Consider the following 26,670-nt stretch of genomic DNA (forward strand, 5'->3'; position numbering starts at 1 on the left):
CACACATAGTTACCTTTGTCACCTTTCTACTAGTTGTTGTGTAATAGGTTAGCCCTATCTATTAGTCTCTCCTTCGTATAGCTCAAGGAGTCACGGAATACACGTTCTCATTGTTTCTAAATCAGACCTAAAGTTTTATTCTAAATGATGCAGATGAAGGCGCTTATTAAAGTGCCATTGTGAATTTAATCATGTATATGCTGCTAAAAATCATTTAATGGATGAACAACCCGGAAAAAAAGAACTCTCACCACCCACACACATCGTGATAAAATAGGGCAGCGTTTTGCACTTGTTTCAACAGCATCGCCTGAGAAAAAAATTTCTGGTTCCCATCTTTCCCCTCTCTTACTTAGAATTTCAACTTCATCACAGTCAGCTGCCGAATCGTTCAACAGAATGCCACTCTGCCTTTGTATTTCCAAAACTATGCGTCTCTATTGCGGACGGCACATCTTTATGGCAGCCACATGCTTGCAAAAGAATTAAATTCAGAATATTCATTTGGCCTCTTATTAGTTCCATAATACCATTAAAAAGGAAAGAAAGAAAGAAACTTCCTAGCCCTTGTTCTGCTACGCTGTTCCCATCGTAAGATGCTCCGTGGAAGGGAGCCGAGCGGTGGGCAGCGGCTGAGTCCCCGATAACGAGCGCCTCACATTTCCGTGGCATTCCCATTTGCTAGTGCGCTGCTGCGGCCGCACGCCTGATTGATATATGACTGCAATGGCACTTTTCCATTTGACATTCTCTCTCTCTCTCTCTCCCTCTCTCTCTCTCTCTCTCTCTCTCCCTCTCTCTCTCCCTGTGTCGCTTAAACAACAGTCCTAACTTTTGTGTGTTGCAAATATAAAAGGCAAGCCATGTGACAGAGGGACAGAAGAACAAAAGCATTTGGAAGTAACAGGACCTCTTTCTAGCTCTCAGAAAAGTCTGAGAAGAAAGGAGCCCTGCGTTCCCCTAAGGTAAGCAGGAAAACAAGCGCTGCCGGCTTGCCTAGGAAATCGCTTCTTTCCAAACCGAGCATTTCATCCTCCTCTCAGACAAAGAGACAACCTTTAAATACCACTTAAATTTGCATTACTTTAATTTGCATTAATCTGTAGCATGCTAGCATTGTGTTTCTTAAATGAACGGGTCTTTGAAGTCTGTGACAGAGCAGGGAGCCTCCTAGAAAAGCTCGAAAATATCTTTTGGTTTGACTTAAAGAGATTTTGCTTTTCAAACTCTCTGCGTAGTTAGATATAACTTTGTGATGGTTCTTATAGTTGACCCCGTGAAAGGGGGCTGCGAAGTAGCAACTCGCCAACATGGATTCATGGAGCCCAGTATCTTCCCCAGCACCCTCATCCCACTTACAATGGGGGCACTATTAACGCAGGCAAGACTGCGAGTTTAAAAGCGCACTGTTTACTTTTATTACTACTTATGTATGCTGCTGATCTCCTGCCAGGGCTCTGCCGGAGTGCTCAGAATGACTTCAAACAATAGGCAACATTTATTTCTAGCTTTCTGTGTCACGCTTTGCAGGAATCCTGCTCCCTGCAGGTCTTCGCTTCCATAGATGCATTCGGGAGCACCGGGAGGAGATGAGGATGGATTTACTGTATGATTTTGATTGGGCAAAAAGTCCGAGGAAATGCATGCTGTTTGCCTTGGACTTATTGCAGGGGGTTATTTTTAGTCATCAGCTCGTCCCTGCAGCATGATGTTCAAGGAGTGACGGGGAAAGGATGCTCCCACCAGTACAGGGACCAGGACCTGTAGGAATGACTCCTACCTGAGGAATATTCTGAGGTTTCTTTCAAACTTTGGAATACAAGTTCTCTCTTTAAATGAACAATTGAGCTGTAGGAGGCCTGGGCATAACTCTTTCTTGGGGGACGGGAAGTTTGATTGTGTACAGAATGTTAATGACTCAGAACGCCCAGTAACTGAGGCTCATTGTAATAGACAAACCCAGATAAGCCTCCATGAGAGGCAGACTCCCATCTTTACTGAGATTCAGGTGCGGGAAAGGAAGCTATTTGGCAAGATGGGAGTCCCTTGTACAGTTCTTTGTAACTCATTAATAACAGATATGGCTGCTGTGAAACATGTCTCTTTTCATTTCTAATATTAGTGTATTTTAATTACAAGGAGCTGGCATTGGCAAATCACCCCAACACATAAGATTAAATACCAGGTGCATTTGAAAACATAGAGATGCCTGAAATGCGGGGTTGCTGTGGGTGTCAACCAAATACAGCGGGGACTGCACAATGCTTCTCAATGAGCGTTTAAACCAGATTCAAATATCTGCTCATTTTCTTCTCATCAGTCTTGCTAATTCAAGGAAACTTTACGGTCCTGTTTGCCAGTTTTCATTGCAAATTGGGACATAATTTATGCAAAACTTTTCTGATTTTCTCTGATAACTAGCCTAATAAGCATCGCTGAATGAAAATCTGATATTTGAATGGGTTAATTTACAACTTTGGGGTATTCATTATTCAAGAAAGCCATAAAAGACTATGGATTCCATTACTATAAAATTTTATTGTAATTTAAAAAAAAAAACTGCTGTCAGCAAAGCATTTAGCTGAATCAAAACAATTTTCTTAAACTATTATTCAGATCATTACATGAGTGTATTTGAACACGAAATGCAATGTTTTGCATCATTTATTTAAAAATACATTTGGTTCAGGTAACGGGAGAACTGGCTGAGGCCTTCTTACGACTGTGTACCAAGCAGCTGACACCCACAGATGGAAGTGTGCCTGTGGAGTTTTCAATCTTAATTCGAGTTCCAATGACACTGTCAAGGGAAAAATAAATCATTTTTCAATACATTTAACAATTTCCAAGTCATTTATTTTCCTGGGCCCTTGAAAAATGTGGTGAGTTTCTTGGAATTATAGCCACCAATGGTGGCCAGCAATCTATACTCTATTTTAAGAACTCACAATTCAAATACTATTATTCTCTGGTTAATTATTTATTTCATCAATTTTAAAATAAATATTTTTTAAGCATTTTCTAGATACCCAGTGCTATGCTAGTCCTGATGGATGCAAAGGTGAATGAGACATTGTCCCATACTCTAATTCTCAGTCCATATGCCATCTCTAGTTAGATTTTGGAACTGAAATGGGCATTGCCAATGGGTAAAGTGGCCAATAACTTCCTTGTTCTAAAGAATTATTTAAAACAGCTACTGGTTTCCAGATTTACTTGAAATGATTCTTGCTCATCGGTGGGTTTTCTTTCCATTTATGATTAAGGGGTTCCCCTTTGGCCTTTTTCACCAGATCCTGGGTACATGTCATTTGCACAGCTAACACGGCCTAGATCTTTCCAGCCTGGGTAGAAGAATCCCGGAAAAAGACAGTAGTTTATCCTTTCTCTGCTCTCCTGAGCACTCTTTGGAAAGGACCATATGCTGTCTCTACTGGGGATGGGTGTGAGTCACCTACTCAGTAGCTAACATCAGGGCCACTTGATGAATCATTGAATTAGAAACATGCATATGGAGGAAGATGCAGTCACTATCCCTCACCACTCACTTGTCCCACCCCCAATATCAAAACCAATGACCTCTGGGCCTGGCCTAAATTCAAGAGGTCCCTGGGAAGAAACTGTTGGAAACTCTTCCCCAAACCTAGGTCCATCATAGCCGCACAGTGTTGCTTTCAAATAACCCAGTATGGTGTTTTATCACGCAGTTAGGTTACTGGGGGAAAAAACCCTGAAAACAGCATCACCAGGGTCCTTGACTTGGTCCTTATCAGCAGATAATCCCCCGTGGTTGGATTAAAATGCCTCTGACTCCCTGGGGTGCCTGACTCACCCTAGCCAGCCCTCAGCTTCTTGGCCAGTGGCCTTCAAGCCCATCCTCACCTCTTCCCATGACAGTCAGAGACTGCTTCTTTGCCCAGGCTCTCTTCAGCGGCCAGTGGGAGCAGAGGGGATGGGAAGCCAGGTGGACAGACTGTGAAGTGCTAAGGCAGAGCAGGGAAGCAGGGCTGTGAGAGAGGGTGGGTGAGCTCCAGGGCCTGGGTTGCTATGGCCTGTCCTGACTGTGATCAGCTGTCATTTCCTCTTCGTGTATGACACTGTGGAACATATTAAAATTTCTCTGGGATGGTATGTTTGGAATTCCTCTGATGCCCCACCTCACCAACTTACCCGGACAATAAAAGCAAGGTTGTAAGCCTTTGAACAGCTGGCTGGCTATATATTTCCCTTCTTTCTTTCGCATAATCTAATTCAGAAAAGAATCCAGCTAGACTGGCAGTGCCATGTCTGGGTACTTGTTTCCTGCAAGTCCTTCCTCCGCCACCTCCTCCCGCCAGTCCTGGAATCTTCCTGGGTGGCGTGTGGCTTTTCTTTTCTTTTGCTCACCACCGCTCCCAGCCCGCCCCCTTTTCCCTTCGCCTGAGCTCCTTCCATTGTCAGCTGGCTCTTTGCTCTGCCTGTTTTCCAGACAGCTTGGGTCCTGTTCCATCCGGGGAGAACAGCCCATGAGATCTCCCCATCTCCATAGTATTCCCAGGATGTCATTCTTGGCACCAGCTCTGCCGGGCTGATAGGATTGGGGGGCTTTTTGTAGTCCCGAGCCTGAATCCAGTCACAGAGAGGAGCAGCCACATGGCTTAGCTGCCCTTTGGGCTGCCGAGTGCAGGACTGGAGTGACCGGGTTGGCAGGGACCAGCATACCATCACAGTGACCCGAACATCTCCGGCAAAGGCCTTGGAGTGGGAGCGCTATGGGAATGCCTGGATGCACTTCGGCCTACATTAAGAGAAATGTGGTTATTCTCTGATTCGGGGGAGAGACAAGTGGTTTGAAACAAAGCTCGCTGGATCCTTGGCCCCTGCCCTGCCCCCTTTCCCCGTCTGTCCTTCCCACATCCCTCCCTCCCCAAACAGAAAGGAAGAGAGACAGGACTCTAATTTGGCCAGCACAGACCCGAATGTCTTTATGAAACCCGTTTAGTGAAAGAAAGAGGGGAGAAATATATTCTGGGTTGATCCGAACTAAAAAATGCATGGGGCTTTGGAGATGGGGTGGAGCGGGGGGCGGGGAGATTTTTTCTTTCTTTCTTTCTGTCTCTTAACAGCAGAACAACAGTTTCGTTGATGAGTTGCAAATGGAAGGAAGTGGACCTCTCAATTAGAGATTCCCATTTAAGAGCCTCAATGTAAACCTCCCTGTGACATCCTTAAAAGATGCTGCTAATGTCCCTGGGACCAAAAGGTATTAAAGAGCAAGCTACCAGGCAGCTTCCTATTCCTTTTCTTTTTCTGGGGGCTTTGGTCGTCTTTTCCAAATTAGCTAAAGTTCATTAAAAGACCCAAAAGGAAAAATTTAAAGCAGCTGAATTAAAATGAGTCTTTCCCTGTTAGCCTGACAAGAAGTAAAAAAGAGAGGAAGAAAGAAAGGGAAAGAAAGAGAAGAAAGAACCAATTCCCCTCCGCTACCACTTCTTGGGTTTTAATATGAATTATTCCATACAAGTCCCTAGGCTAGAGATCTATTTAAAGACGCCTGGCAGCATGAAGGGAGAGGGTAAAAATACAACCACTCTTTTGTCCATCAAAGGTTTTCTTTGGGAGGACATTAAGAGCATTCCTGTTTTCTTGTCTGCCCCTGCCAGTGGCAATGTTCCAACTGGTAGTACCCACTCCTCGCCCATCAGGTCAGCAATCATGAACTTCTGTGTTTAATTTCAGGAGAAAACAAAGGGTGGGAAATCCTTCCGAAACCCCTATGTGTGTGCAGCAGGGCAGGGTAGGCTGGAACTGCAATCAGTACTCACTTGGCTGTGCAGGTTGCATGCTGCAAATTCACACACCCACACAGTTGAGTTCTTGAGGAAGATTGTGCCGATGGCATTATTTCTGATGCCAACTTCCCTTGCATCTGCAAAGCTTTTTTCTTGCGTCTCCAGCAGTCATTTGCTTGTCACCATTCATGTATACTGTCCCCTTCATCAGAGGTTCTCAGAGCCTGATGGTCAAGGATATGTCACCAGAGTCGTACCCCCAGACCCATTTTCAACAGTAAGAACGTGAAACCCTGGATGGAGTTTGCAATCTGAAACAACTACTTTCTTGTTAGGAAGAGTGCTGACTCAGAAAATTCAAAGAATGGGTAACTTCAGTTGGCGACCTATCCCCAGTGCTCATAATCAGGAATTCATCCAATTGGGGTCCATTTCACCCTCATGGCAAAATCTGGACATAAACATTGACTAGTAGCTTTAAACTGGGTATAAGATTTGCAATAGATAACATTTTGGTCTTTTCTCTTTTTATTTTTTCCACAAAAGCTAAGAATTTTTCAGACAATTTGCTCTCTTCCAAGGCCTGGCTCAGTCCCAACTTTTTCTTTTAAGCCATGATCCTACCAATTGCAGTATCCTTTAAAAATGAAAGGGCAACAGGTTAAGACATTCGAGCAAGTCGATGAGCTGTCAGAAAATGTTCAAGGGTGGCCTTTCTGCAGTGCCACAAACCAACAACAGCCCTAAACGTGGAGTCCTCTTCCATCCTTTCATCAGTAGAGAATAAAAATAGGGAGACGGCAGGTCATGGGAGAAGTAACAAAAGAGAAGTAAGAAGGATTATTTTTGATGTTCAAAATCTGCTGCTGCCCTTTCAATATTTTCAAATATCACAATTTCAGAAAGGGAAGGATCCCTTTATTTCACCTACTCTCCCTCCCAGGAAGGCGTTTGAAGTTGCTGTCTTTACCTGAAAAGGAGGTCAACTCCTCAAGGGAAAAAACATCCCCTATCTTCAACTCGAAGTAAAATGGAGGTACACACATTCGTACCTAATTATGCGGGTACACGTATAATTTGTATCCACAAACTAGGATGGATGTAAAGAATCAAAGAAATCCAATCCTTAATCAAAGTCCAATTTTTCTTTAAAACTTGAGAGGATATTTTAGGACTCATTACATTTCTGTGATTTCACTCCCCCCCCCAAATTATGAAAAATTCCTCCTTTTCAGAATTTAAAATTTTCTTTTGAGGTTTGGAATCCAAAGGCAGCAGAACAGTATTGTTACAGGAAAGCTGGCAATCAAAAGACATAGCTGCAGCCTGCATGGTTTAAGCAAAGAAGACAATCAGAAAACCACCACCCCGACAAGTTCAGGGTTATCAGCAATATAGGGACATGTATTTTTATGCGATTTTTATGATAACCTTGCCCTTTTGACATATGTCTGAGTCTAGGAGCATTCCGGATTGCAATGGGATTGAATTGAGTATTCAAACCCAACCATTGGGCAGAAAAGGCAAATTGAATGGGGAATGGAAACATTGAGTTGTTCCTATTGTTTATGCCCCATTCCTAACTAAGGGCTCTACAGCTGTTAGGTGAGATCACTACCCACCATTCCAAAACGTTGTTGCGGGTGAGGAGGTTCAAACGCAGCTTTGGAAACATTTTGCTGCACTCTTTGAAGAAAAGCCAACATGCTCATTTGGCTCTAGGGTAAAAGGGAGCCTGTACCCTGAGCTAACATTGGTCACCTCTCTTCTCCTGAGGCCATGCCACAGCCAGCAGTACAGCAGAAGAACAAGTGTTTAGTTATTTCAGTACAAGTGTCCTCAGAACACCTGGCACCTTTTCTTTTCCACAGGGAGAATGTACATTCATGCATTTTGGCAAGACTGAGTCCACTGAGTTGGGTGTCTCAGAACTCTCCTCTTTTCTTTCCAAAGGGTCTTATGTAAGGTGAGCAGTGGAGTGTGTTTCATTCCTCATATAAAATCCGCTTCCTGGGAGGGAGTGGGTGAAATGAAGGGATTCTTCCCTGACTGAAATTGTGCTCTTTGAAAAAATTGAAAGGGCAGTGGCAGATTTTGAACTTCAAAATGAATCCTTCCTCCTCCTCCTCCTCTTCTTTTGTTACTTCTCCCATGACCTGCTCTCTGCCTACTGTAATTCCCCATTGGATTTACAGAAATAATCAAATCCCTGGAGGAAAAGACTTCAACAGAAAAGTACCTCCTGACACTTGGGTAACCTGACCTGGTCATTTCCAGTTTATGCAAGGTTTGTATTCTAAAAGTCAATTCGTTATGTCAACTATTAAAAACTCAGAATGAGTCTTTCCATTCTTCAGAATGAGTCTTTTCTGAGTATCCGTGGGCCACAGAAGCCCAGAGATACTCAACACAGAATCCAAGTGCCATACCCAGTGGCCAACTCTTTTAGACTTAAGTCCCAGCCCAGGGCTTCTGGAATGTACCTCCCCTAGCAGAGAAGCTGTGTAGTAGATACTTTACCAAGCACAGGGCCTTGCTCTTGACCCCAAGACTACTGATTCTACTTGCAGACAAGACAACTTTTCTAATCAATCTTTCTCTTCTATCCAGAACCAGAGTATCACAGCTCGTCTCATTAGAGTATGAGGATCTGTGACTCAAGCTCAATTAAGAAATAAGGGTCTTTCAAAAGAAAGGTGCAAGAGGGTGGAGCTCAGTCTATATTGTCATTATCAAATGCAAGAAGTCTGATTCTAGCATGATCTACTATTATTAGCCTTTCTTCTCTCCCCATTTATGCTTTGGTGGATACTAGACAGAAACGCCACAAATTTTAAGATAGTTTTAAGAGAAATAGTAACTGGTTAAATATCCTCACTAACTACTTCAAATTATTATTATTATTACTGTTAACTTTTGTTTTTTGAGACAGGGTCTCACTCTGATGCCCAGGCTGGAGTGCAGTGATGTGATCACAGCTCACTGCAGGCTCAACCACCCATGCTTAGGTGATCCTCCCACCTCAACCTCCCAACTAGCTGGGATGACAAGCGTGTACCACCATGCCTGGCTAATTTTTTTAAATTATTTTTGTAGAGATGAAGTCTCCCTATGTTACCCAGGATGATCTCGAACTCCTGGGCTTAAGTGATCCTCCCAACACTGCCTTTTAAAGTGCTGGGATTACAGGCATGAGCCGCTGCACCAGGCCCACTTCCTATGATTAACAGGATATTATTAATTTATAAACTATTTAGTACATTGCAAGCACTCAGTCAAATGGTTATTAATGGCTGTTTATATTTCAGGCCACCAATATAGCCTCATCAAGGGGCAAATACTTATAGTTTGAGCTTCAGTGTTGGTTCAGGCACCACCTTAGAACTTTTCTGCAATCATTAACTCCTTGAGTAAGAAGGGAACTCTTTTTGTAGGATTGCTTTGGGGAATATGTAGCCCCAAGGCAGGGGCTATACTCTGAGAAACTTGGGTAGAGTTAGAGACTGTTAGAAATGGATAGACACATAAAAGCATTTAGACCAATCTGTTCATTTTGCAAGTGAGGAAGCTGAGTCCTAGAAAAGGCAAGTGAATTGCTCAAGATCACACAGCCGATGATGGGAGGGTAGGACTCAGGGCTTGCGATCTTCAGATCAGCCATCCTTATACCAGATCAGGCAACAGCGGAATGCTCTGTAGATTTCAGAATGCAGCGAAATGTTATCCCATATTTCTTTCAAATCAGTATCGGGACACGGAACACTAACAACATAGGCGAGCAATGGGTCTAGGGAGGAAAAGATGAAAGCTGTAGGTAAGTGGGAGTTTGGATAACAATGAGATGTTTTTCTGGAGTTCCTGATAATGCCTGAAAAAAAAAAATCAGGATTTTAAGCTTCAGTTAGGCTCAAGGTCGAGTCCTCCCACTCCAGTCCCTCCTCAGACAGTAAAACTATTCAAGTCAAGGACATACATACAGGTGGGGGCACTTGACAGTTGGCTCATCTCCCCACCCTCCAAATTATTCATATTTCTAGTCCTTCAGTTTAGCACTACTATTTACCCCAGGACTGTAATTCATTGCCTCTTTCCCTGGCCATATTCCTCCATCCCTTTTGTTTCTCCCATCTCTTTTCTTCCTCCATCACCCCCACTGCTGTGCTTGGCCACACTTGGCTAGTAGTGCAGGTTGGGAGAACACAGAGTCCTATCACAGACTGGAGGACTATTATTTAATCACAAGAATGCTGTCTTCTTTCTCCTAAGGTAGCACTCTAGGGACAGTCATTGCCGTCTTTATTCCCTCACCCCCCACCACCCCTGCACTGTAGAATAGACACATGAAATGTGCCTATCTCTGAGATGAAAGGAGCCAGAACTGCTTCCTCCCCACTGACCTTGTGCCTGCCCATTCTTGGAGATACCTGGAGTTGGCAGGCTGGAGGCCTAGCAGCGTTTGCAGTCAGTGCCGCTGCCTCTGGGTCAGCCCAGGCTTGGCTCCTTGGCTGCTACTGATGTGCTGCCAGATAGGAATATTAAAAACCATTCATTGAGCGCACAGGATGCTTTATAAAATCCAACATGCTGTTTACAGTTTATAAATTAACTGCCTTGGGAAGAGGCATTTGACTTATTCTCCAAGGCATCTAGTTGACTAGATCCAACTGGAATCCTTTGAGTTCCTGGGAAGGGGCTACTTAACACTTCACACTGTCTGAATTAGACCTAGGGTTTCTTGCTTTTCTGATCCTAGTACTGTATGAAGTTTTATCTAGGGTTATCTAGCAAGCTTTCTTCCGCTTATAAATCTTTGATGGTTTCGCAGTTTCTTTGATAGAGGCTCTATGTTCTATTATCTTCACTTTATGCCTCATACCATAATTTTTAAAAAAATTACAGTAAATATCAAGTAATTCTGGCTGATATACCGACTCCATTCCAAGGTCATTATATTTTATTTGCTTCAGTTGTTCTTCTTAGAAATGATGCAATGAATATTGGATACAAATTAGATGTTCAGAGAGTTTATCAATGTGTCTAAAAAATCATCCAGGAAAACAACAGGCCAAAACTCTTTGCCTGCAGAGTTAGTGAGCTAGAAGAGGGATCGAGGATAGGAGCTATATTTTTCCCCTAACCCTATCTCTTATCTGCTACAGCAAAAGGAGACACATAGTAGGTGCTCAATAAATACATGTTAAAAAATATTTGTTGAAAGAAGCCACAGAAGGGAATATCAGTATACATTAGTATTGAAAACAGCACAGGGGGAAATATGGATACTGAAGCACCACCCTCCTGTGCCTGGCAAGCAAGGCAAGAATAAGGCCATTCTTGGCACATGCCACTTGTCTTAGCCTGTTGCTGAGATAACTTGTGTGAAACCAGCACTTTACCCTCTGCCAGCCAGAAGGTCAGCCCAAGAGTGAGCTGATCTGTGGGCACAACACCATCTCTCACCCAGGAGGCTGGGCCCACTGTAAGCTCTGCTATATTATTTCGCTGAGGATGACAGGTGGGGAAATCTGGGCACCAGTTGTTCTTTTCCACTGGTATCATTTGGAAGGTAGCTCCAAAGTCGGGCACGCCAGCCTACGTGCCTCTCCTGCCGGCAGAGGCTCCACATTGGAGCTATTAGAATGTGGGCTCTGTACGTCGGCCAAGTCCATGTCTCAGAGACTGTATCCAGAGCATAGAGTGGCCACAGGCTACTGAGTTCAGCAAGAGAGTCATTCTCTTGTTCCATCTATTATTCCTGGGCCAAAGTTCTAAGTCTTCGTAGGCAGCATTTGATTTTATGACACATGGCTTAAAAAATTAAGGCAAACTGGAATTAATTTAGTTTTGAGAAAACAACGGAAGCTGCTACAAGGCAGAGGTAATCCTAGGCTGCCAGAAAGTGGTGATCTCAGTGGTGTACATTTTCTTAATTCCTGATTTTCCTCTTTGTGAGGTCTTCCTCCCACTCCCATACTTTGCCCATTCTCACCTATGCACACCCTGAGCAACACAATGTTGACAACTTGACTGAGCATTGCTCTTTTCTTGAGCTTCAGTTTTATTTCTTCTTCAATACAACAGTGTTGGTTCATTCCATTTGAACACTTAAGGCAAAAAAAAAAAAAAAAAAAAAAATCCAAGGTTATGTTTTCAGAATCTTACCTTTTTGTTTTGAGGGTTCTGTGAGTTTTGTGGCATATTTATATTGTTGCTTACATTCTTATTTCAGAATTTAAGATAAAAACTGGACGGACAACAACTGTCACATTTTCTGAGTGTGTTGAAATGAAAAATCTATTTCTCAGAATTAATGGGGAAGCAACATTTCCTGTCAATCTTTTATTCTTTAATATTACGTCTGGGTTCAGCTCACCATCTCCAAAGAGAAAGTCAGATGATCAAGTTACATTGTATGTGACATTAACTATCTCTTTATCTGTGTAAATGTCATAATATCTGCTTGCAAAGTGTTTTATTCATTTTTAGGAAAAATTTTTAAACTGTGCTTGCAATTCAGGATGGTGCTACTAGGTGGCAGTAATATATACAAGAACTATGTGGTCGCCCTGGAAGAGTATTTGACTAAGAGACTAGCATGTCTTCCCGTAATTATAAGAAATAACAATATAATATTTTTAAAATACTCAAACTGGCACAAACAGGAGACATCCACTAACTTAGTTACCAGATTTAAGCTGAGCTTTTAAAAGAGAAAGGCTTTTTTTTTTTTTTTTTTTTGAAACAGCCTGAAGTGCAGTGGCGCAATCTCAGCTCACTGCAAGCTCCATCTCCCGGGTTCACACCATTCTCCTGCCTCAGCCTCCCGAGTAGCTGGGACTACAGGTGCCCACCACCACGCCCGGCTAATTTTTTGTATTTTTAGTAGAGATGGGGTTTCGTCGTGTTAGCCAGGATGGTCTTGATCTCCTGACCTCGTAATCCGCCCGCCTCGGCCTCCCAAAGTGCTGGGATTACAGGCGTGAGCCACTGTGCCCGGCCAAAAGTCTTGTTTTTCTTAATGAAATTTTAAATAAAGTATACATTCACAAGCTCAAACATCTGAAAATACAAAAGATATATGGTGAAAAGTCTTTCTCTCATGCCTGTCCCTCAACTGCCACAAGTAACTAATTTTGTTAATTTCTTGGGTATCCTTTCAGAGTTTCGCTAGACAAATATGTGTTTTTATCTCTTCGCATTTTAACACAAATCAGTACATAGAGTTTCTGCATCCTTCCATATATAGTTGGTCAGTATATTGTTGTGTGAATATTTTAGAATATAATTAACCAGTCCCCTATTAATGGATATTTTATGCTGTTTCCAATTTTATGCTATTTCAGCCATGTGCTCATGTGATTTCACATGTAGGATAATTCACAGAAGTGGAATTGCTGGGTCTAAATTATATACATTTGCATTTTTAAAAGGTATTGCCAAATTGGCCTTTACAGAGTTTGGACCAATTTATACTGAACTTTCTCCAAAATGGGCTTGTTTTCCCACAGCCTTGCCAGTAGGGTGCATGATCAGACTTTGGAATCCTTGTTAATCCGATTGGTTGAACAATGTATTTCAAAGTACTTTAATTTTCATTCTCTTAAATGAGACTTTTATTCTCTTCTATCTTTAAGGGCCCTTTATATTTCCTATTTCTGTGAAGAAAGTGGAAATGCCAATAAATATACCCATGCATACATATATGTAGGGCTTTGTTATTGATGTAGCTTGTTTTTGCCATCATGCTATACATGATTTTCTTTATTTTGCTTTGCTCATTTAACCATACCTCCTGGCCATGGCTCTGAAGAGAAGTTGCTGGCAGTGCAGAAAGAGGGCCAGGACTGGAATGTCTGCTTCTCTCTTCATCCTTTTGCCATTGACTCCTGGGGGAAATATCTGTAGACCGAAGCAGTGAAATCTAATCAATTCTCTTTCTGACACTAATTAAGGCTTCAAAGAGACAGATAACCACTTGGGATAATTTAGTCACACTGAAACTTGGGAAATGGTCAGTAATATTTCATCCGTTGAATGTGGACCCCAAGAAAGTTCTGGCTCTTTGAGTTGATGTCTTGGCAATTTTCAAGGTAACGTGTATAGGAAAACCTAGATTATGCAGATGAAAAGAAAACAAACATGCTCTTCTGCATCCTTTGCAGATTTGAAACTTTGGGCACAGGTTTGATTTATTTCAATGAGATATTGCTCTTAGCATACATATAAAGTGGTGCAAAGTTGTACTGGAATATGGTCTCCTCAACTTTGGGCTCACTGCATACATATGGAGATGACAGTAACTGAATCCATAGTTATCAAGTGGTGGCATTTTAGAACACGAAGGGACAGCAGATGCCATCTCTGTCAACTCCTTCCCTCTACAGATGAGGAAACTTGGGCTAGAGGAGGTTGAATGACTTGTGTAAGGCTTTCCCAGCTAGTTAATGGCAGTGCCAGGACTCAAGTCCAGGAGGGTCCCCTCATTACTGGTCCTTGCCCTTCCTGCAATTTATAGGACTTCCCTGAGGCACATGTGCTGAGGCTTTGCTATTGCCAGGGATTCTCTGCTCTGAAACAGTCCTATCTCACACACCCCTTTCCACTTAGGATCCCCTGCCTCACACTTCCAAGACAGCTGATTGAGGCTAAATGGGTCTGACGCCATTCTATTAGTGCGAAATAAATTGGCTTATGGCAACTTGAACTCCTAATCTTGATTTTATCAACACTTTGCCTTGTTTATTCAGACTGTTCATGAGTAGGAAGTTAAGGAAAATGTTGCCTATGAACAAAATGATCAAACTTTTATCTGAAATACCTTTGAAAGTTTTCCCGAAGCTTTAATTATCATGTTCCTTTTGTTTTGGATGTAATATCAGGCCCTCCCAATTTTCCTAAATGTTTGAAAATATTTTTGATACTTTCTGTCTTCTGTTGTGATTAAAAAAAAAAGAAAGAAAGAAAGCACCAATGTTGGCCATGCCTGGGGAGTGAGTGAGGTAATCTGGAGAGATCTCTGAACTCCAGTGCTTTGTCCAAGAGGTATGGTCAAAAGAACAAAGCAAATTTCAGAAAAACTGCTATAACGTGATCCTATTTTAATGGTAAGTATGTTCCAACAACTGCTTTCTTTTTCGAATTACACCATGTGCCCAGGCTACAAAGGCTCTGCAGAAATGTGACTCTGTTGGCAAATACACATGTGATACCTTAACCATGCTGGAGGCCAGTTAGCATAATGTGTATTTCAGATGCAGTTTGTCATCAGTGCTGGGTGGTATGGGGCTTAAAACAAAAACAGGATGAGCCTAGAGCACAGAAGTGGAAAATTAGGTGGGTGGGTGAGTATGGACTTGGAAATGGAAAATCTGCTTCCCTGTGGGACGTGGCTTGTGTTCATTAGTGCTGACCTGCCTCCTCTCTAACCCTGTAAGCTGACGTTGACACCAAAGCTCGACGAGAAACTGAATAGACCCTCCTGCCCCCACCAACCAAGGACAAAGATGAGACCACCCAATTCGGTTACGTTGTTGCCAGAACAACATGTTTAATCTTTAACATGAGTTCAAACTATTCTTGCCCCTAGGAACGTGGACTTCAGCAATTAAAGTCAACATGTGCTTCCATTAAACCATTGTGTCCACCTCCAAATGGTTATAAATATGTAGCATAAGCTGTGGGAGTTGGGGTGGGATGGATGACAGCCTTTGCTAATGACACTCTAGAAACCAATATTCTCCTCTCAAAATAACACGGGAAAATTCTACTTAATACCTCCTGGGTTCCATTAGTGGTTCTGGGTAAATAATTCTGGGGAAAATAATTTCTGTTTTCATTCCAGCTGTGCAGCAGATACTGTGATGATGGATTGCAAGTGCAAAGAGTAAGACAAAACTCCAGCACATAAAGGACAATGACAACCAGAAAGCTTCAGCCCGATCCTGCCCTTTCCTTGAACGGGACTGGATCCTAGGAGGTGAAGCCATTTCCAATTTTTTGTCCTCTGCCTCCCTCTGCTGTTCTTCTGGAGAAGTTTTTCCTTACAACAATGAGAAAACATGTACTAGCTGCATCCTTCTCTATGCTCTCCCTGCTGGTGATAATGGGAGATACAGACAGTAAAACGGACAGCTCGTTCATAATGGACTCGGACCCTCGACGCTGCATGAGGCACCACTATGTGGATTCTATCAGTCACCCATTGTACAAGTGTAGCTCAAAGGTAAGATCAAGGTCTCTGTGAGGAGAGCATTTCCCTCAGAAACAGGCGAGGAGCCATATTTCTTTGTCAGGGGATGGAGAACTATGATCGTAGCCCAAACTTAAATGATGTGGCTGGCCCACAGGGCTTGTGGGAGAATGAGGCTTTTTAGAATTTCCCCCCATGCTTTGCACTGTTGTCAGTAAAACTGCCTAATCAATCATGTGCATACCCATCCAATGGGACAGGTGTCCTTTGCCCCTGGCTGTGACGTTTATGAGTGATAGTGTGCTTTTCCAAAAAAAAAGATGGAGTCTACAAGTTATCATAACTCTCTATCTCCATCATCAATAAAGAGGAAGAGAATGCAAAGAATGTGATTGAGCAGTGCAACATACTTCTTGGAAGGGTCTTTAAAAAGAATTTTTTAAATAACTGACTGGTGAAATAACTGGCTTTGTGGTCTGAGCCTTTCTTCAGGTGCTACATTTCTGTTAAAATGATTTCAAAAGATAAGGTGGCAATATGATCATTTATCATTTTTACATTGCTTATCCAAATCGTTCTCATTTGGTAAAGGATGCATGTTTGTTGCAGAGGCAATCCGTGCCTCAGTGGTCTGCAAAGGAATATCATGCTGAAAAGGCCACCAAGAGTGGCCAGCAACATGGACCACCCAGAAGGGAGGCACATTCTAGGGTGAAACATATGAGATCTCACGACTGTCACTGCCCCTAAACAGGCACATGAATGAAATTCGTCCACACTTGGTAAATAAGAATTTGTTTAGCCCAACCTCAGAGATTTGTACATTTAGTTTTGAGACGAAAATCCTTAAACATGCTCATATGGCAAATATTTTTTGAAATTACCAGTATAATTAAGAATTTTTTATAATATCAGTCACTAGAATTAAGACCATATAAGCCAATCCCTCCACTCCCCATTCAAAGACATTATGACTCTTGTATGCCTTGAAAATTTCCATTAATTTCTCTGATTATAGTTCAGTGATGATGATTCATTTTAGTTTAGGAGGATCAGAATTCGGGTTAAATCATTTTAACCATTATATTAATAAGGTCTATGACTGTCGGAAAAAAATAGAGATTTTCCACTTAATAAAAACTTTCTGGCTCTTATTTGTGCTTGTAGAACAAAAAAAAATGAAGTAAATAGATTAACGTAAATTTTTGCAGGGCCACAATTCCTTCTTAGGAAAAGGAAACTCAAAGAAATGGAGAAAAAAACATGAGAAGTGCAGCAGTTACTAGCTTCTCCTTCCCTCCCTCTTCAGAAACAGACAGCACTAATATTTAGTGATTTTATTCCATGGATAATTTCTTTTTCTATTGAGTTGTCCTCCATAGTCATGATTATTTTTTTAAAAAAGGAATTAAAATTATTTCAAAGAAAGTGTCACTATGATAGAAAGGAACAAAGAAATAGGAGCATCTATAAAAACTAGAAAACAATCTGGAAAGATTGGATGAAATGATGGAGGAGTACCTTGGCAACAATCACACTAATCTAGCGAAGGTCAAAGAAGAGGCATCATGAACTCAAACTGAAGAAATTCACACGTGAATTCTGAGCATGAGTCTTAGAAACAGACTTTAGTGTGCTGTTATTCACCTTTGTTTCTTCCAGAATGCCATGGCAAATAACAGCGCAAAATTGTGATAGTAGGAGAAATGTTTGTAATTTCATGGGAACAATCTGTTTTCAAACATCCCAAACTATCCCAAATATAGCAATAGTTTTATGTAAATGGTGCTTGCAATTATAAACTTTTCTTCCCTGGCCATAAAATATGCCTGGCAGAATCTCAACTACCCAGACCTTTTCTAGGTTAGATTTTTCTCTATGTATCCAGGAGCAAAACTGTTTTCATTTGGAAATGTTCTCTAATTCTTAACTCTTACATTCTCAGGCTGATCTTCTCTCTAATGTGTCTCACTTAATGAAATTGTTTGCCTTTAGAGACTTGGATAAAACATTTAGCCTGTGTTTAGAAAAGAGGCAGCGACAATCTACCCTAGCTTCTTTTTACAAAGAAAAGACTAGGGTAGATTTTTTGTCTCTATAAAAATTTTCCCTTGACATCATGTTCAAGGGTCATTATTTACTAAATGTGTGCCTATTGTTTGCCTGCCAATTGTTAATGCTTCCTGACTCACATTTATCCATTATCTGGCCTTGTAAAGACAAGAAAGGGAGAATGTGACCCAGGCTCAGGGAAGGGAGTATACGTGCTTGCACACCTAATATGTGTCAGGCACCTCATACTGTATACTCTAGTCATTGCCAAGAAACCTGTGATGGCAGGCATTATTATTCCCATTATCCTGGTAAGGAAAACTGAAGCCCAAAGTAATTAGATTGCTTGGTACCACATAGCCAGGGAGTGGCAATGTCTGCCTCACAGCATTCATCTTCCTACTCCTTGGATCTTCATATTGGAGGAACACAAGTAGAATGTAGGAGCCATCACATAGAAGTTCAGGCTCTACTTCCGATCTGCTGGCAGTAATAATTTATACTCAGCAATGTTTCTAGAAAAAATAAATAGTAGTGAAAGCCTTTCTGGGAGCTTTCAATGAAACTGTTCATCCCAGCCCTGAACTTGCAGCTGGCCAGTCCTAGGTCCCAGCTGCCCATCTCCTAGCAATTCAGGAAAGGACTGGGAGGGAGTCAGGCAGAAAAGACTGGCCACAGTGGCCCACTAAGGAGGACAGTGTGGCCACAGATTAGGATGTGCCTGATAGTTTTAAGTGGTGGCACCTCCTGGGATTGGGTACAAAAGATCCTGGGAGTAGCAGGCTCATTTAAAATCTTCATGGGAGACTAAGTTTCTTTAAAATTTGGAGTAAAGGCTATAGAGTAAACAGGCAAAAGAGCAGTTGATAGTGGAAACAGACTGCCTGGGGGGATCTCTATGAAAACTGAGGCATGCCAGGCTTTGAAGAGAGAGACCTGGTTTCCAATTCCAGCTCCATGGCTTGCCGAATAAGTGACTTTGAGGAAGTTCAGTAACTTCCTTCTTTGTGCCTCAGTTTCTTCCCATGTAAAATACAGCTGTCTACCTGAGGGTGTGGGTATGGGTGTTGGTGATTTGTAAAGCATCCAGCAGTGTCCAGCACATAATAGCCATTTAGTGAGCTGAGTGAGTAGATGATATTATGATCTTGATGATGACGTTATAAACTAAGCAGGTGTTTAGACTCAATTTTCTATTTCAGTCACAACTGAGACCTCAATAACTGCTGGGATCTCCTATAGCCTTAAAAGATTAGGAAAATGAACCTTATTGTAGTTCTTGTTAAGCACAGGGTGGGGCAGAAGAGCAAAGTAAATGTAAGCCACTGTGCTGGGTGCTAACAGGGAGGATAAAAGTAAAAGAGAAACAGCCCCGATGTCCGGCTAACCTCCCTTCCCAGGTGAGTGGAGGAAGGAGGGGCTGGAGGGGGATGAGCTTTGGTCTTGAGCCAGGGAGGGGATTTCAGGAAGGGAGGGTGGGAAAGCAAACTGGCAGGGAAGACTTGGAAAGTCTCAGTTGGGTGAGGAGTAGGGGATGCTGGCCCCAGGCCAGGACGTGGAACCGGGGCATGGAACCAGGGCATGATTGTCTGAACTGGTAACGGCCACAGGAGGAGGTGGGGAGCCGAAAGACCAACAACAAAGGATAAGGAGGAAGAGGTTTGGGAGACAAAACCTAGGAAAAAAAGGACCTGGTATGCTGAGGGCTGAGTCCTAACAGCTTCCTAACAGGACCCCCAAGCCATCTTCTCCTGCTACCCACCAAGCTCATGGTGTGATAGGAGAAATGGAGGGAGTCAGGAATATTGTGTTTATAATACAATAGACTACTTGAGAGATATAATTTGATTTTTTAAAAAGGAACAAATTTATACTGAGTGCCTACCATGTCCAGGTGCTGTGGAAGGTGCTGGAGACTCTAAAGTGGAAAGAAAGAAAAAAGAGACAATTTTTTTTTTTTTTTTTGCCTTCATAATGCTCACAAGTAAATGGGGAGAGAGGAAGGAGAGGTGTTCAGTGCACAAAGGTCTGTCTGTATCTGTTTGATTCATGACCTGAGAGAAGGGACCAGACTAGTTGGAGTGAGCTGAGTTCCCATCTACCCTTTCAAAGCCCCCACCATCTCTCTGCTGCTTTGTGCCCTGGTTGCAATTTTCTTGGTGCCCTCAGTCTGGCACAGATCTTTTGGAGGTTGACCTGGGTCCCTGAAGATGAGCTGAGTTATTGAGGCTGCCTGTGGGAAAAGAATGGGAGAAGAAGCATGGGTGGATCTTGTTCCTGAGGAGAAAGGGGGTGCTTCAAGAGGTGCCATGGAAATAAGGGTGCATAGTGTTCACTGCTGCGAAAAAGGCAAAATATGTTTCCACTCTCTTGGAGTAAAATCGCAAAAATGCTCTTGTAGAATGGAACAGGTGGGTCTTTATTCTGATGCTAATGGTGGCATCTGGTCAGTCAAGGCTCTTGGAAGATTCAGCTCGGCATAAGCTTGGGGATGGTGAAGCTAATGTCCCAAGAAGTCCACAAGAAAAAGTTAGACCTGTATGTCTGTGGATACGGTCAGGGGCTCCTGAGGCAAATCAATGTAGATAAGGAAGTGTGTGAGTTGGCACATGCCTCAGAAAAACACGGTATCAGGAGGCAGGTATTATAGTGGTTTGGGTCAGGGGTTTGGTTTCAGATAGACCTTGGTTTGATTCCAGCTCTGCATTTTACCACCTATGTGAGTTTGGGCAAGTTACTGGAACTCTCTAAAGCTTGACTTTCCTTATCTGTCCTAACAGTTCAGATCATAACAGTACTTTCTTGTAGTATTGTTATAAGAATAAAATAACTCACATTGTAAGTGCTCAATAAATGTTCTTATTAGCGAAATGATGGTTATCTAGTGATCCATCTAGAGCAGAGCCCTCAAACTTGAATGGGTCCAGAGACCTGCTACTCAAAGGGTGGGCATCAGCCCAGTAGGACTGACATCAACTAGAATCTGATGGGAAATGCAGAATCTCAGCCTCCAGCCCAGAACTACTCAATCAGACCTTGCCTTTTAACAAGATCCTAGATGATTCACACTCACATTCCAGTCTGAGAAGTTCTGATCTGGAAGAGATCAGGAGATGTTCAAGTGCTGAAACACAGGTAAGACACAGCAGAGGCTAAAATGTGAAGTACTGAGAGTAGACCAGGAGAGCAGACGGTTATTCCTTCCATCCCTTAAGGATCTTATCTTTCAAACTTCTGCTTTACCACTTCAACACACAAAACAGAGATAGATTTCCTACTAGGAGTGTGTGTGTGTGTGTGTGTGTGTGTGTGTGTGTGTGTGTGTTGAGAACATCAAGGGTCCAATAATTGCTTCATAGTCTATTCTTCCAGGAAAGGGCATTTGAATTTGAATTGTTAGGTGGGATTTTATTAGGCAGAGCAAGGTAGAAAGGACATATTTGGGAGACAGAAGACATAAGCAAAGGCAAGAGGCAGGAGAATTCAGGGCACTTTCTTGGACTCCTAAGTAGTTAAATCTGATTGGAGTAGGGAGTGGGTAGTAGAGTGATGAGAACGGTTGGAAGTAAGACTGGAAATGCATCTGAAACCTGAGTCATGAAGAGCCTTGACTCCTCTTCAAGATTTTGGATTTTATTCTGAACTACTGAAGGCATTTATTGTACATGTCTGTGCGTTCTTCTTGCACAAACAGTCCAGCTCCCGAGGAAGAGGGGCCCAGCCCATTGGAGGTGGCCACACGTCCTTCAGTGCCTGGAGTTCTTGTCCTTCAGAGTGGGCTGGGGGTGGAGCTGGACATCCTGAAAACTTTTAGTGAGATTGCAATCAGATTAGCTCATTTACAAATGGCCCTACGCTGTTGACTTAGTCATTTTATGAACAGTGCTAATGGCCCGATCAGTTAGGCCTACGTTTGGTTCACCTGTATATACATCATTTGGATATTATGCCCCATATCATTGTTGGCCCTTCTGAGTTAAGTTTGTTGGCACAGGACTGCTTTGTCCATCCAGACTGAAACTGCACCTCTGAAGACTCCATTATGGAAGGTGACTCTGTGAATAACTGTTTAATCAACCTAATAGATGATCTAGATGAGAGATTAGCAAATTTAACATTACTCCAAGGTGTGGTGTCAAGCAACTCTTCCCACATACAGGCAGATGGCAGGAGAACAGACTAAGGAAGATCTTAGACTCTCTCTCTCATTAGAGAAATGGGGGTGGGAATTAGGGACTGGCCTGTGTACTACTGACCTATGGCATAATCTCTCAAAACCCGTTTCAGAGCCAGGCACAGTGGTGCATGCCTGTAGTCCTGGATACTCAGGAGGCTGAGGCAGGAGTTTAAGGTTGTAGTGTGCTATGATCATGCCTGTGAATAACCACTGCACTGCAGCCTGGACAACATAGCAAGACTGTCTCTAAAAACAAAACAAAACAAACAAACAAAACCATTTCTGATAGTTTACTTTGCCTGTCAAAATGAAGAGCAGATAGGATGGAATCAAAAGCTTTAAAAAAATCAAAACCGCTTACAGCTGCTATTTTCTCTCTGCCTCTGTGATCATTCAGAGAAAATAAATTCACTGGTCTAGTCCAACTTATTCTTCCCTAAGCCCTGCTGGTTTTTTTTTTTTCCTAGTATCTCATATTGCCTTGGTGGTTGCTAAGCGATTGTTGGATTTAGCCCCAGCATATTCTCAGATAACTATGCCAATAATCTATAATTACCAGAATTCATCTTTTCTCCCTTTTGGAAAGACGGACTGGCTATTTTCTTCTTGTAAACCTTGGGTGTTTAATTCTGTGCTACAGGATGATGTCAGAGATAATAGCTGGTGAGTCATTAATAATAACTGCTAATTCCTACAATATTGTAAGGTAAATGTCAAAAGGTTTCATGCATATATATGTATCTTTTAATCTTTCCTTTGAACAGTTTCACTTTTTATGATCTTGCTGTTGGTTCTGGAATTATACGACAATTCTTTTCTTTTCTTTTCTTTTCTTTTCTTTTCCTTTTTCTTTTCTTTTCTGACAGGGCCTTGCTCTGTCACTCATGCTGGAGTGCAGTGGCTTGATCATAGCTTTCTGCAGCCTGTAATTCCTGGGTTCAAGTGATCCTCCTGCCTCAGCATCCAAAGTAGCTGGAACTACAGGTGCACATCACCACGCCTGGCTAACTTTTTATTTTTTTGTAGAGACATGGTCTTGCTATGTTGCCCAGGCTGGTCTCAAACTCCTGGGCTCAAGTGATCCTCCCTCCTCAGACTCCAAAGTGTTGGGATTACAGGCATGAGACAATATACCTGGCCCAGGGTTTTTTTTTTTTCTCAATCACTTAACATGAAATTCACCAAGCAAAACCTCTTACATAACCATGGACAAAGAATCTGAGGTTCTCCACTCCCCTCCCCACCTTGATATTAAGATTATGTAGCTTAATGAGTCAAGCTGTTCCACCCTACCCACCCATGACTCCAACTCCCAGGATACCAGGATTTATGTATGAGATACATAAGTGATCCTTTTGTCCATTCCGTTAAGCTGTATGCAAATTGTGTGTGCACTTATGTACATTTTTCTGGGAATTACTTTGGTAGTTTTCATCAGATTCTTACAGGTGTCTGTTTGCTAAAACCAGATTAAGAGCTACTATAAAGAACACATAGCCTCTGTTATTCCAGCCCAATCTTTGGAAGTAGAGATTATCAGAATGAGTACATCCTAATATTTGCCCCAAATGACTGAAGATGCAGATGCAGTTACACAAATCCCAGCCTCCTTCAATGCATAAACCCAGAAGTGTGATTTCAGGGCCCCAAACTTGCCCTGTCTCTACTTCATTCTCTTGTCCCAAATTGCAGCACCCAGAATATTTCTTCGGAAGCATTACTCAGGCTATCCTATTTTCTTCTTCAGGAACTATATTCCTGTTCTTTAGCTATTTCCTGCACAAATCAATTTCTTTCTGTTTTTTTTTTGTTTGTTTGTTTTTGTTTTGTTTTGTTTTGTTTTGTAGTCATTTTAATTTACTTCTTGGCTTCAATTTGGATTGACTTTCTGCATTTTGCTACTGGTAGAATTGCAATACATTGGGCCAGTGGCAGACCACTACCTGTCAGGAGAAATTTCTTTTGTTCTTTGGTTTTTACTTGTACATCACAGTGATGGGCGTCATTCAGTGGTTCTAAACCCTCAGTACACTTAGAAATCACCTAAGAAGCTTTGAAAACCATGAAAGCCTGGGCCCTATCCCCAAGGATTTTAATTCAATTGGTCTGAAAGGGGCCTGGGTGTTGCAACATGCATTGAGTCACTGGTCTAATCCAGCAGGAATTGGCAAGGAGTGTGAGGGTCTTTCAAAGGATGCTGTTTTACCTGGCTAAGCTTGTGGCTTACAGAGTAACCACCTCCTCTTCTTTCCCCAGATGGTGCTCCTGGCCAGGTGCGAGGGGCACTGCAGCCAGGCATCGCGCTCCGAGCCTTTGGTGTCGTTCAGCACTGTCCTCAAGCAGCCCTTTCGTTCCTCCTGTCACTGCTGCCGGCCCCAGACTTCCAAGCTGAAGGCGTTGCGGCTGCGATGCTCAGGTGGCATGCGACTCACTGCCACCTACCGGTACATCCTCTCCTGTCACTGCGAGGAATGCAATTCCTGAGGCTCGCTGCTGTGTGTGGCTTCTGGATGGGACAACTGTAGAAGCAGTTTGACCAGCCAGGGAAAGACTGGCAAGAAAAGAGTTAAGGCAAAAAATGATGCAACCATTCTCCCGGGACTCTGCATATTCTAGTAATAAAGATTCTACGTGCTTGTTGACAGAGAGAGATACTCTGGGAACTTCTTTGCAGTTCCCATCTCCTTTCTCTGGTACAATTTCTTTTGGTTGATTTTCAGATTCAGACATTTTCCCCCTTGGATCTCAATGCTGTTTGGGTTTCCAACAATTCAGCATTAGTGGGAAAAAGTGGGCCCTCATACACAAGCATGTCAGGTTGTCAGTGTTTGGTGCATATGGAGGAAGAATTTACTTTGGAAAGTAGAAAAGCCCAGCTCTTTCTGGGACATCTTCTGTTATTGTTGATGTTTGTTTTACCTTGTCATTTTGGACTAAGGTTGCCGTTGCTGCTAAAGGTTACCGATTTCAAATTCCGGATACCAAGCATGTGGATATGTTTAGCTAGGTTTACTCACAGCCAGCGAACTGACATTAAAATAACTAACAAACAGATTCTTTTATGTGATGCTGCAACTCTTGACAGCTATAATTATTATTCAGAAATGACTTTTTGGAAGTAAAAGCAGCATAAAGAATTTGTCACAGGAAGGCTGTCTCAGATAAATTATGGTAAAATTTTGTAAGGGAGCAGACTTTTAAAGACTTGCACAAATATGGATCCTGCACTGACTCTGGAAAAGGCATATATGTACTAGTGGCATGGAGAATGCACCGTACTCATGCATGCAAATTAGACAACAAAGTATGAATCTACTTGTGGGTGTGCTATAGCTTTAGCCGTGTCGCGGGCATCATTCTCTAATATCCACTTGTCCATGTGAAATGTGTTGCCAAAATGGCGGCCTGGCTTGTCTTCTGAACATTTGGTTCAAATGCGTTTTGGTCCTGGAGGCTCAAATTTTGAGTTATTCCCACGTTTTGAAATAAAAAGAGAGTATCTTCAAAATTTTTGACTGTTTAAGTATTTTTTTCCTGCTTGATATCCTACTATCATGTGGACTAGAACATACATGTAGCTAGTACTTGAGCATCTCCTATGATGTGGTAAAAGGGTCAAAAACAAACAAACAAACAAACAAACAAACAAAGAGAGGAGAAATGGGGTTCCAGAATGCATGGTGGGAACATTTTTTTGAAATCAATGTACCAAGGTGTTGAGGGCTTATTAAATTTGATTATGAGTTTTAGATTTTAGCCCATTGAATAAATACAAGATCTAATGCATTTTGGCTTCCTTGGAAGCTACGGAATGAAACAGAGGAGTCCCCTCCTTTTTAATCTCTTTACTTTTCTCAGAAGAAAATAAATATCCATAAGTGAAGTTGGAAGAACCAGCAGAAGGACAAAATAGTTAAAAACCTTTCTGTGCCATTGACTGTCCAGTGCTCAGGATCCAATGATATTACTGGGCATTACAAGAATACTCGTGATGTTAGCACAATGCTATGTCCATCTTAGGCATCTCAATACAAACCCAGACTTGGCAATTCAGTTTCCAGGGCAACCTTGTCCTGGTTAAACAGAGATGATATTAACTCCCCCACTGTTAGTACAGCCAACCTGTGAATTACTTTTCCAGTAGAGATAATGGTTTTGAACACTCTTTGGCACAGCTTTCACACATTCTTAAGAAAGCCAGCAGGGTTAAATTTGTATTCATGGCTTTGAAACAGAATGAAACTAATGCTATTAAATCTTGACCTTGATCTTAATCTCTGTAGTGACACAGCCAGCCAGTGCACTAAGTTGGAGGTTCTCCTCCTTCTGAAGGCAAATGCGAAATGGCAATTTGGACCATTACATGAAGAATTTTGTCATAAATGGAATTAAATTTAATACTGAAAGTTAAATGGTTATAATTTTTAACTGACAATGAAAGTATTAACTGTTGGTCACATTTATGACTGTTCTTTCATGTT

The 26,670-nt window shown here is 42.2% G+C and overlaps 1 protein-coding gene and 1 long non-coding RNA gene across 2 annotated transcripts; one reads left to right on the plus strand and one right to left on the minus strand.

Annotated features, from left to right (window-relative positions):
• The first annotated feature begins 691 nt into the window (after window positions 1–691).
• Window positions 692–24,673, plus strand: NDP (norrin cystine knot growth factor NDP). The gene is made up of 3 exons (XM_007991455.3): window positions 692–965; window positions 15,613–15,993; window positions 24,446–24,673. The coding sequence occupies exons 2-3, from the start codon at window positions 15,820–15,822 to the stop codon at window positions 24,671–24,673; spliced, it is 402 nt and encodes a 133-aa protein (XP_007989646.1). The 5' UTR covers window positions 692–965; window positions 15,613–15,819.
• LOC140710790 (uncharacterized) lies at window positions 2,693–24,740 on the minus strand. The gene is made up of 6 exons (XR_012091857.1): window positions 24,396–24,740; window positions 21,053–21,136; window positions 19,898–19,930; window positions 13,561–13,670; window positions 4,617–4,777; window positions 2,693–2,800 (listed from the first exon to the last, which is right to left on the minus strand). It is a non-coding gene; the product is annotated as an uncharacterized lncRNA (long non-coding RNA).
• Between the last annotated feature and the right edge of the window lie 1,930 nt (window positions 24,741–26,670).

Source organism: Chlorocebus sabaeus, chromosome X (genome assembly GCF_047675955.1).
Source record: "Chlorocebus sabaeus isolate Y175 chromosome X, mChlSab1.0.hap1, whole genome shotgun sequence".
Lineage (NCBI taxonomy): Eukaryota > Metazoa > Chordata > Mammalia > Primates > Cercopithecidae > Chlorocebus > Chlorocebus sabaeus.

Coding starts and splice junctions, on each gene's coding strand:
- NDP (XM_007991455.3), top strand. CDS start 15,820: ATGAGAAAACATGTACTAGCTGCATCCTTCTCTATGCTCTCCCTGCTG. Junction 15,994..24,445: donor TGTACAAGTGTAGCTCAAAG/GTAAGATCAAGG, acceptor TTCTTTCCCCAG/ATGGTGCTCCTGGCCAGGTG.